This window comes from Erinaceus europaeus, chromosome 11 (genome assembly GCF_950295315.1).
Source record: "Erinaceus europaeus chromosome 11, mEriEur2.1, whole genome shotgun sequence".
Lineage (NCBI taxonomy): Eukaryota > Metazoa > Chordata > Mammalia > Eulipotyphla > Erinaceidae > Erinaceus > Erinaceus europaeus.
In genome coordinates, this window is record NC_080172.1 from 8,866,886 (window position 1) to 8,879,278 (window position 12,393).

Consider the following 12,393-nt stretch of genomic DNA (forward strand, 5'->3'; position numbering starts at 1 on the left):
CTTATCTGATTATTTATTTGGATTGAGGCAGAGAGAAATTGAGCAAGGGGGGTAGAGAGGGAGAGAGCTAGAGAGACACCTGTGATATTTCTCCACTAGTCATGAAGCTTCCTCTTGCAGTGGGAATAAGGTTGACTTGAACCCAGGTCTTTGATCATTGTAATACATGAACTGTACCTGATATACCACCACCTAGCCCAAGAAAGGGAAAAACCCTATTTCATCTGATCTGCAAAAAAAGACTACAAACTGCATACTGTTATACCCACTTAAAAGGGCATGATGGCTGGTTCAGGGAAGTTCTATAATTGCTCTGGGTTAGATAGACACACACATAGTGACAAAAGTGGGATTTGAACCCTAATCAGCTTGACTCCAAAACCTGTTGTCTCTTCACTGCTTTTTCTGGTTTCCTACTAAAAATGAAAATTAGCAAATGTTGTTTAGAGATACATGCTCCAGGAATCCTGAAATATTTGCTTTGTATCTTTAGCTCAGCCAGATAATGTTGAGTACTCTGCTTCAGTGGTGGTTTCCAGGAACGTTATTTAAGTAATAATGTTAGTGAAATCTACAAGTAGCCATTCTCACCATGTTGCTGTGTAGGAAAAGAAAGCAACCAGTTTTCTAAGGATTTGTGTTATTTGAAAATGTTTCAAACAATTCAATATATTACGTGGATGGTGATATTAAGATTAATTCATCTGACCATATCAACATTAGTTTTGTGCTTCTAATACTTCAGCTTGATGTGCTTTCAGATAGAATTTGAAAATAGTAGTAACTTTTGATAAATGACTTGAATATTTTATGAATAAAATTGATCAAATATGGTAGATGTTGTTTGTTTTCATTCTAATCTGTAAATGACAATCTAGTAATCTGGCTAATACTTATTCCTTTGTAATATAGTTGTAATACGCTTTAGGTTGGTAAAAACATGATCTAGAAATCATTCATAATAGCTACATACATATGGAAGAATTAGAAATGGCTGGTGAAGAAATATTTGAACAACTTAACTCACTTACCGTGCTTATCAAGATTAGAGTTTGCGTCTAACTGCAAAATAGTTACTTCAGATTAATTCAGTAAACAGCATCTAGTACTGCATTGCCCAATCTGTGGGTTGCAGATTCTACTTTCAAAGATCAATGTAGATTACTACTTAGGGAAAAAGAAATTTCATAAAGTCAGAACTCTTCATTGAAACATTTAAAGTTCACAGAAAGACCCATGTTTTCTGCCAAGTCCTTGTCTCATAATCTCAGCATGGTGTCTACTGTCTCTGGTGAGAATAATAATAGTAGCTTTTGCATTTGTGTGATGCACCTTTCACTGAGCACTTTCACATAAGTGTGGTTAGGTTTTTGCATTAATGGCAACACGTGGAAATGTTGTGATTGTGGTTTTGTTACAAAGGCGTTGAGTGTGCTTCAAGAGCGTAATCAAATTTGGTTTTCACAGAAGATCTTAAATAGGTTTAGGAGAGAGAGTTTTAGACAAATTGCACTAGTTCTAGATGAAGTAGATCTAAGCATCTGAAGGGACCTCATTATAAAGGTGACCCCACTCCATGTCCTCTGTCCTGTCCATACGGAGGTATCAAGTCTTTCTGGTAGTTCAGAATTACTTAATACTCTAATAGTTATAATTAGGCTCTGACCTGAGGGGAAGGAGGGCTCAGCTACCTCCTATATCAGTACCTTGCTTATATTCATATTTCCTTCAAAGTTATGACTATTATTTCATGTATACTTTATTTATCAGGTTGTCAGAAAAGTCATGACATATATTTCTATGCAAAAATGTGAAATGTGTTGTGACTTTTCCAATAACTTAAATACTTCAAACTATTTTTTTCTTCAAACAAGTTTTTTTTTCTTTTTTATTTGATAGGAGACATAGAAAATGAGAGAGGAAAGTGGGGGGGGGGAGAGAGGGAGAGAGAGGGAGGGAGGGAGAGAGAAAGACCTGCTTGTGAAGCTTTTCCCCTGCAGATAGGGAGTGGGGGAATAAAACCCAGGTTCCCTCCAATGATAATATGTGTGTTTAACCATGTACATCATGCTTGGCACACTTTCTAAAAAACTTTTAACTCTCATTTTATTTCTTGGACATTTTGAAATATAGGCAACTTGTGAAAGCAATCAAATACTTGATATAAGCTACCTATTAATTTAATGGCAATTATTCAAGCAGTATTATAGAATGAAATCTATGTCTCAAGTGCTATAAACCTGTTTGCAATCAGAAAATATTTTTTAAAACCTGCCTTTCCTCATAAATTTGTGTCTCTGGCCTTTATGTCTATTTGCCGGAAATGCTGATTATTTGTGTGTGTGTTTTAATGAGAAAACTAATAAACTTTTGGGGTGTCATTTTAGGTGAGGCTTTTTTTTTTTTGTATTGGGTTTGTTTTATAAGGTAGCGTTTAATCCATATGTTGCTTTTCTTCAAGTATTATTTAAAGGAGTACATTTGGGACGTGATTTTGGAAAATGCATATTAATGTAGCAGAAGAGACTTCAGTGCACACTGTGGAAGAAAAAGTTTCTGAGCATTAAGTGGTAAAAGGCAATAATAATTCAAATGATGGTAACAAGCCAATCTGCTAAAAAGAATGCATGTTCTGTGTATCCAAGCCATTTCACATGAACTAACCTTGTTTAAAAGAATACATTTTCCATTCACTGTGCACATACATGTAATCATTTTTGACTAAAATCAATCACCATTATCATGCCAACTAAATCTGCAGTAGATTATATTAGTTGCCAGATATTGTACAAAAAAAATCATCTTAAAGTCATTGAATTCCAGAAATGAATGTATGTAACAATTAGTTACAATGCCAAAAAAAAAAAAAATCACTCCAGACAATGAATTTTTAAATGTAGTAACTCTAAATTGCTGTGGTAAAAGCTTATACTATGGTAGGAATTTATGCTAAAATATACTGAACTACACTGAACTTAAGCGATGAGCCTAATTGCTTTTTAAAATTTTTTTTTATTTTCCTGAACTTGGCAGGACCTGATCGTTGCAAAATGAATCCGTGCCTCAATGGAGGCACCTGCTATCCCACTGAAACATCCTATGTGTGCACCTGTGTGCCGGGGTACAGCGGTGACCAGTGTGAACTCGGTAAGATGGCCTCGTGAAAGACTGGAGTTCATCTGTAGAAGCTATGTTGTGGAAGGATTTAGATTACTAGGTGCAGTCAAAGGCATTCCAGAGACATGCATGAGTACATAAATTATCTGTGACATGAAGTTCAAAGTGTAAGTTAAGAAAGGTCTGGGAAATGGGGAAAGGTGTTTACTTAATGGGGGGGCTGGGCGGTGGCGTACCGTTGTAAGCACACATAGAACCAAGCCCAAGGACCCATGCAAGGATCACGGTTCGAGTCCCTTGCTCCCTACAAGTGGTGAAGCACATCTGTAGGTGTCTTTTTTACTCCTTCTTTATCTTCCCCTTCCCTCTCTCAATTTCTCTCTGTCCCATCCAAAAAAAAAAATGGCCACAGGAGCAGTGGATTTATGGTGTAGGTACCAAGCCTCAGACATAACCGGGCAGCCAAATATATATAAAGTTTCTTCTGGACAGCTCAGTAAAACAGATTGTTGCCACCTTCCCCATTCCTGATCTATTTTATCTTCTGGTCTGGTGCGAGCTAAGGTTCTTTCTTTGTCTCCTCCTCTTCTTTATTCTATCTTCTCCTTCTCCTCCTCCTCCTCCTCCTTCTGTCTCTCTCTTCCTCTCTCTCTCTCTTTTTCACAACCAAACTTGAGGTCTGTTGCATGAACTCTACCAATAAGACATTTCCTTCATCTAGTTTTCTCAGCTTAGTAAGAGAGACTGTACTGATATGAGGCAATGTTCTCCCGTCCATAGTGTTCTACTGATTTTTCATCTTTGTTGTTCTTATGTGGTGCTGGGAATTGAATCCAGGGCCTTGGAAATGCAGGGCAGTTAACCTCTGGGAAGGGGGAGACAGAGATAAAGAGAAAGAGAGATACCTGTAGCACTGCTTCACTACTGATGAAACTGAAGCTCCCTCCTTCCTCTTCCTTGTGCACTGTAATGTGTGTGCTCCCCCTGGGAAGCCAGCCACCTGTGTTTTTAGCGTTCTGTAGTGACACTGACATTTTCAGGTCTAGGTAGCACACTTTGAGAATCAAAACTGTCTGCAATAGGGCTGTGGGGGGTGTTCGGAAACCTCGGAATAAAAGTATCATGACTTCTACGATGACATAAAAGACAACGTCAATCTGTAGAGTGAAAGGGGATCTCCTGGAGGGTTGGGTCCTGAGGCAGTGGAACCAGATGAGTATTCTCAGGGTCTCGCAAATGAGCTAAACAGAGCATTGAATCAGGACTGAATGAGGCTAAAGGGATTCTTCATGGTTTTAGAATGCTCATTTCACTTCAGAGCTCCGGAGACAATGTCTCTCCTCTGAATATCACTGGCATTTTCTTAGAGTTGTCAGCTTTAATAAGTAGAATGCGACTATGACCCACAATAGTCAACGACTGCCACCTCTCCAGATTCAAAGGAGGTCTTGAAACTTTACATCAGGCTCAACCTGATGCTGTTGACTGGCTACGGAAGAAGGGCAAACGCTAGAAAAAGAAGTAGAATGCCCTTTTATTTTTTAAATATATATCTTATAACTTATTTACCTTTTTGTTTTTTTGCCTCCAGGGTTATTGCTGGGGCTTTGTGTCTGCACCATGAATCCACTGCTCCTGGAGGCTTCCCCCGCTTTTGTTGCCCTTGTTGTTTTATTGTTCTAGTTATTATTATTGTTGTTATAGATGTTGCTGTTGCTGGATAGGACAGAGAGAAATGGAGAGAGGAGGGGAAGACAGAAAGGGGGAGAGAAAGATAGACACCTGCAGACCTGATTCACTGCTTGTCAGGTGACCCCCCTGCAGGTGGGGAGCCAGGGGTTCAGACAGGGATCCCTATGCAGGTTCTTGCACTTCATGCCATGTGTGCTTAACCTGCTGCACTATCACCCAGCCCTCATAGTTTATTTACTTTTATAAGAGAAACACAGTGAGAGAAATCACAACATGGCTCTGTAACCAAAATGCCATTTTATTTAAGAAGGAGGCCAGTTAAATTTGAATTTCAGATAAGAGATTTTTTTTTTTTTACCTTAGATGGTCCTTTAATATAATAGTGGATTGATTTACACTTAAAAGATTTTTAATCTGAAATTCAGATATAACTGCCTATCTTGTGTGCTGTCTGCTGAGTTCATACTAAATAAAGTCCTCTGGCCCTTTTTGAAAGTCATTCTGTGAAATTGAACACTTTTGTTTCAGATTTTGACGAATGCCACTCTAATCCTTGTCGAAACGGAGCCACATGCATTGATGGGTTTAACACATTCAGGTGTCTCTGCCTTCCAAGCTATGTTGGTGCACTTTGTGAGCAAGGTAAGAGCCAGTTCAACTTGACAGCTCTTATAAACAGAGTTTCCAGATAGCCTGTTGTCATAATGATGTGGAGTCTTAGCAACTTTGCTAACACTTCATTTTCTTTCTCGCAGAGGAAAGTTATAGGTGATGTCAATACATCAGCTTTTCCTAAATGTCCATAATTAATAGCACCAGAACAATACTACTAACTTGGTTAATATTATTATTAATACTTTTGCTGATAAACTGAAATTGCAGATAGGCACACTGAACTGGATTTGAGGCTAGCTAGTTAACAAAAGGTACACTGTTGTCTGTATTTTCTCTGGGGACAAGCTAGACACTGACCTTAATCCATATGTGTGACTTGTACTAAGAAGTATTGAGTTTATTGTTAGTTGGCTTTATTCATATACCAATTAATTCTTAACACTCACTGAGATTTTTGTTTTGTTTTGTTTTGTTTTCATACTCAACCATCTCTGGAGAAAGAGTTGATACAGTTGTTAGACTACATCAACTTTGCTTGGCAAACAATAAACAAGTATTTCAAACCTGTCCTCTGGGGAATTTTCCTATTGATAAAACATCTACTTGCTTTATTTGTTTTACCCTGAATGAAAAACTGTGCTCATGAAGCCTTGAATAGTGTGACTCCTGTGATTTGCATTTTATGACCAAGCTGAGAGTGAATTGATTTAATTAATTAATTTTTACCAGAGCACTGCTCAGCTCTGCCTTATGGTGGTACAGGAGTTTGAACCTGGGACTCTGGAGCCTCAAGCATGAGAGTGTCTTTGATAACCATTATGCTATCTGCCCCTCCCTGAGAGGGAATTTCAGGTGGCTAGTCTATCAATCAGTAACAGACTGGATGCCTAGCCTACTCAGTTTTGAAAGATCCATTACCTCTACTTAAAGTGGTTTGTTTTTAACAAAAATTCTTAATGCCAAATTTCCACTCCACAGGACAGATTGAAAATGTATTAAATACTTAGATACTGGCCTGGTCCCACATTCTGTTTTAAAGCGTTAATCTTGGCATGACCCATGACCGCAGTTTAAACAAATGCCAATTGCCATGCCCCCTGAAGAAGGTGAGTAATAGTTGAGTTTTTAGGGAGGCTTTCTTCTCTCTTTACTGCTGATATCTGTTTGTTTAAGGCTCAGCATAATCTTTGAGAAGCAATGTGTACATCCTTCCTGATGGATTCAATGATAATAGAACCTTGGATGGGACCTTAGAGCCAGTAACTTTCCCCCTCTCTTTCAAAAAATAAAAAGAAAAGCTTAATTTTTTTTCCTTTCATTTCTAGTGTCACCTAGCTATCAGATATTTCTCTCTTCCCTTCCCTTCCCTTCCCTTCCCTTCCCTTCCCTTCCCTTCCCTTCCCTTCCCTTCCCTCTTCTCCTCTCCTCTCCTCTCCTCTCCTCTCCTCTCCTCTCCTCTCCTCTCCCCTCCCCTCCCCTCCCCTCCCCTCCCCTCCTCTCCCCTCCCCTCCCCTCCCCTCCTCTCCTCTCCTCTCCTCTCCTCTCCCCTCCCCTCCCCTCCCCTCCCCTCCCCTCCCCTCCTCTCCCCTCCCCTCCCCTCCCCTCCCCTCCCCTCCCCTCCCCTCCCCTCCCCTCCTCTCCTCTCCTCTCCTCTCCTCTCCTCTTCTCCCTAGAAATACCTCCTCTCCCCCTCCTCTCCTGTCCTCTCTTTTCCTCTCTTCTCTTTTCTCCTCTCCTCTCTTCTCCTCTCCCCTCTGCTCCCCTCTCCTCCCCTCTCTCCTCCTTTCCTTTCCCCTCCTTTTTCTTGTCTAAACTTAAAGCAAGTCCAGCTTTCATTCATGCTACTTGCAGAGAAACAGTAACCCCAGTCTGTTTACCAGATGCAGCTGTGCTCCTATGATTTACTGCCAGGATACCAAAAGATTTTTTTTCTCCTTTTTTTCAGGTTGCCTAAGAACAAATGTTTCCTTCATTAATAGCAGCTCTGTTGTCTAAATAGTTTTCTGTCCAAATTTTCATGATGACTGTGTCATTATTTCTTCAGCTGACCTTTTCTATTCTCCTTGTTAGTAACTTTCCAATTCCCATTAACTCTGGATCAGGGGACACATTTTGATGGGATGAGAATAAATGAAAGTATCTAGATGGGGTTTTCAAATAGGAAGATGTTATCTCTGAACTCATAGACCACCCCCAGCTAAAACCAGTGATACGGCTTGCCAGCAACAAGTCTAAGTGTTGACAGTTTTTTGAGTATCTGATAGTGATAGTTATTTGTCAGTGATGTTTAAACCATTATCTATATAGCATGAAGAGTGTTTTTTTTTTTTTAAGAAATTGCTTAAGAGTCATAGTTTCAGTTTCCATGGCCATGAACAGAAAATGCCACACCCGTTCCCACTATTCTCACCACACACATTGAGGCAATACTGAATCTGGGGCTTTGTCATGTAAGCTTTGGTCTATAGGGGTTTCAAAATATCCTTTTTTTTCTTTATTATTTTTATGATTATGTGTTTTTGTTGTCTCTGGGATTTACCTGCCTGGGCTGACTTTTTTTTTTTAATATTTATTTATTTATTCCCTTTTGTTGCCCTTATCGTTTTATTGTTGTAGTCGTTATTGTTGCTATTAATGTCGTCTTTGTTGAATAGGACAGAGAGAAATGGAGAGAGGAGGGGAAGACAGAGAAGGGGAGAGAACGACAGACAGACACCTGCAGACATGCTTCACCGCCTGTGAAGTGACTCCCCTGCAGATGGGGAGCTGGAGGCTCAAACTGGGATCCTTACGCCGGTCCTTGCGCTTTGCGCCACCTGCGCTACTGCCCGACTACCGACTTTTTTTTTTTTTAAGATACAGTGACAGAGAGATAGAAGGCGAGAGGAAAAGCTACCATAGGAACAGAGCTTCCTTCCAGGAGGTAGGGTGGGGGGGCTGGTCAGGCACAAATGCAGTTGAGCTATGTTGCCAGCCTAATCCATTTTTCTAAATACCCAAAGATTTAATAAGGAAGAATCACTCCTGAAATCTGACATTTTAACACAGGAAATTTGTACTGCATTAATTTTAGGTGATATTGAATAATAGATGACTTCAGATATCTCCTGTCAGGACAGCATCTTAGAAGATACTGCTTGATATACAGTCCTTTATTATATGTATATTCATGAGTACTTCAAAATTCATGAATACTTAAAAATTAAGTCCAACAATATTGATATTTAACTTTAAAAATTCAAAGTCCTCCTCCTAAGTGTTATTTGCACATATTAAAAATCATTATAAAACTTTAGAGTACAGGGTAAATTGTTCCTGTTTGCTTTTTGACAGAAATGCTGCCCTTATTTTTGGGACCTGTGTTAGGAACATATATTCCTACTAATTATGACATTACTTTAAAAACTGTAGTTACACATGTGAATCTGGTGAAATTTGGGGTTTGTGTCTGTGCGAGAAAGGAAAAATACTAATGACAAATTCTTTAACTATTAACAGAAAAAAGACCAAAAGCATTTGTGTGAATAGAGGCTAAGAAAGAGCATATAGAATAATTTTCCTAGTTCATTAGCAATAAATTAGAATCCATTAGCATTTTATACTGTGTCTAGAAGCAAGTAAAGCTTTTCAAAGCTAACGAAGGTTGTGTTATTACAATATTACATTATTGACTTTGGCAGTAGAGTGTTCTAAAATTTTATCCAATTCTCCTGTCTTATAGACTAATGCCTTGATATATGAAAATGTTTCCTTCCTTCCTCTCCTATTTCACCTCTAAACTTTTCCATGTGAACATTCCCAAAGAGAAATTGCTACATCCAAGTAGCTAAAATATGATTCATTCATGGATAGATAGTGTTATTATTTCCAAGTCAGCTGGTTGTGTCCTGGGTCATTTTCGAGGAGATTTGATGATCTCTAAACAAAACTTTCATAAAACTCTGAAACTCCCAGTACATATTGTTTAAACCAATTAGCTGCTAGCTGCAACTAAAACAACAGGCCCCATAGACTAAACTGAAATAAAAGCTGTGCTCAGAAATAATCTGCATCTATTGTGTGATTGTGATGTAAGTCACTGAAGCCAGAAAAAAAAAAATCAAAATTCTCAGAATGCATGATTTTTCATTATTATAGAAAGACTAGTAGAAGTCAAAAGGCAAGTTGACTTTCAATGTGGGGACCAAGTCTTGCTTCTAAAATAGCACTCATGTTATCTAATGCTATCTGAATTTCTTCATTGAAAGGGGAGGGGATCACTTTAGGGCCACGTGTTAGGTGACGTGAAAAGTTTTTGTGCTTAAAATTCTACAAACTTTGCAGTTTTTCTGGAATCATCTGCTCCATATATTTATGAGACATTTATTGTAAAAATAAAAATTCTTTTTACTGATCCCTGTTTAATACCCTGACCTACAAGTACATGAGAGAGTGGGAGTGAATTTCACCAAAGAGAATACAGTGCTGTGTTGATTGCCATTGATACATACCTGAAACCTAGATCATGCTATAATGAAATAATTCTTTAATTACATATGTGTGTGTGTGTGTGTGTGTGTGTGTGTGTGTGTATGTGTGTGTATGTGTGTAGGAAGACAGAATACACTGCTATGAGTAACACTGTTTTCTTGTGTCAATACATAAGACATAAATAGCTACAGCTGAAGTTTATTGCCAGTGTGCTATGCAGCTACATTTGAAAAATATAAATATATGATCCACCCACCACAATACTAATTATGATGTGCTAGTTGCAAAAGGGGAAATATATTCATATGCACATACATCAATGTGGCTTGACGAAGGAGGGGCTAAGTTAAAGGTCTTTGGTTGTTACTTTTTTTTTTTCTTAATTGCCACTGAGTATCAGTACCTGCATGATGAGTCCACTGTTGCCAGTGGCATTTATTTTCTTTTCCCCAAGATAGAATAATTGAGGGGGAAGGAAGAGGAAGAGAGGGAGAAAGGTAGACAACACCTATAGCACTGTTTCACTGCCTTGTTCTTGAAGCTTTTCCTCTGCAGATGGAAACCTGGGGCTTGAACCCTGGTCCTTGGGTATGGTAGTGTGTGTGTGTGTGTGTGTGTGTGTGTGTGTGTGTGTGTGTGTGTGTGTGTGTGTGTTTCACTGGGTACTTATTGCTTTCTTGATAAATTTATAATCCTGATTCATTTTTCACTGGGAATGACCTATGCTGCCTCTCACTATAGTCCTAGCTATATCGCAGAAGCTGCTTATTGAGAAAGATCTTTTTTCTTCTCTTTTCTAAATTTTTTTTAAAAGAAATCATCTTATTTTTCCCTTTTGTTGCCATTGTTGTTTTATTGTTGTAGTTATTATTGATGTTGTCATTGTTGGATAGGACAGAGAGAAATGGAGAGAGGAGGGGAAGACAGAGAGGAGGAGAGAAAGATAGACACCTGCAGATCTGCTTCACCGCCTGTGAAGCGACTCCCCTGCAGGTGGGGAGCTGCGGCTCTAACCAGGATTCTTCCCCATTCCTTGCGCTTCACGCCATGTCTGCTTAACCTGATGCGCTACTGCCCGACTCCCTCCTCTGAAATTTTAGCCTGGCAAGAGCCTGTGGTGGGAAAGGCTTAGTTGCAGGACCTTTGGTGATTTTATGCACATAGAACGTTCAAATTCCTTTTACCTTGTCATTTGTAAGATTCTCTCTCTCTTTTAAATTATCTTTTTAAAAAAATTTTTATTTATAAAAAGGAAACACTGACAAAAACCATAGGATAACAGGGGTACAACTCCATACAGTTCCCACCACCAGAACTCTGTATCCCACCTTCTCCCCTGATAGCTTTCCTATTCTTCCGAGATTAGACGAGATCTGGAGTGTTCATGGTGGTATGGCTGTAGACAGCTTTCCTATTCTTTATTCTTCTGGGAGTATGGACCCAGGGTCATTGTGGGTTGCAGACGGTGGAAGGTCTGGCTTCTGTAATTGCTTCCCCGCTGAACATGGCCATTGGCAGGTTGATTCGTACTCCCAGCCTGTCTCTCTCTTTCCCTAGTGGGGCAGGGCTCTGGGGAAGTGGGGCTCTAGGACACATTGGTGGGGTCCTCTGCCCAGGGAACTCTGGATGGCATTATATTAGCATCTGGAACCTGGTGGCTGAAAAAAAAAAGTTAACATATTGAGCCAAACAAATTGTTGACTAATCATGAACCCAAAGGCTGGAATAGTTCAAATGAAGAGTTGAGGGGTCTCCATTTTGTAGATAGTTAGTAGTCCTATTTTAGTTACATTCCAAAGAGCCCATGACTATCTAGTTTTTTTTTTTTTCCCTGAGCCTGACATCTGATATGCATGCAGTTGGATTCAAATTATTGTCTGGGGAGATGGTGTAATGGTTGTAAAAGGACCAGAAAGCTGGATCATGAAGAGAGTAGCACCCAAATATGGGAAAGGTATATAAATATTGTTGATTATAAACCCCATCTAATTGATGTGATCTGGGGCCCATATTCAGCTTAGGAGCCTGTGTGACTCCTGCATCCCTATAGGTCTGAGCTCACATTCTGTGGTCATGAATAGGAACATTTCAAATTATCTTTATTTATTTATTGGATAGAGATAGGCAGAAATTGAGAGGCAGAGGGTGACAGAGAGAGAAAGACACCATGAAGCCCTGCTGTCCTTCTGCAGGTGGGCTGAGCTTTTGCATATTGTAACATATGAGCTCAATCGGATGTACCCTCACCTGGCCCCTTGCAGGATTCCCTGAAAAAAGTTGTTTTGCTAAGAAACAGGCCCATAGGCCAAGTTAAATCTGCAGACACTGCAGCTTAAAAGGTTTTGATTGGCTCCCTGTTCAGTATTTTCTCTGGCTGAGACTGGCCTTAATGAAGAAAATGGCATTTAGGTACTTTTTTGTTTGTTTGTTTGTTTTCAGTCTAAAAGATGTACAGCTGCCTTTGCAGCAGGGAATTTGCTGGGCTTTCTTTATCATAAA

General features: G+C 39.4%; 1 protein-coding gene across 5 annotated transcripts in view; it reads left to right on the forward strand.

Moving 5' to 3' along the window:
* VCAN (versican) overlaps window positions 1-12,393 on the forward strand; it is a 126,381-nt gene that overhangs the window by 81,576 nt on the left and 32,412 nt on the right. For all 5 annotated transcript variants that reach the window (XM_060201132.1, XM_007518821.3, XM_060201134.1 and 2 more), the window contains 2 exons: window positions 3,034-3,147; window positions 5,338-5,451. In XM_060201132.1, the coding sequence (XP_060057115.1) occupies window positions 3,034-3,147; window positions 5,338-5,451 (228 nt within the window). The remainder of the gene's footprint in view (window positions 1-3,033; window positions 3,148-5,337; window positions 5,452-12,393) is intronic.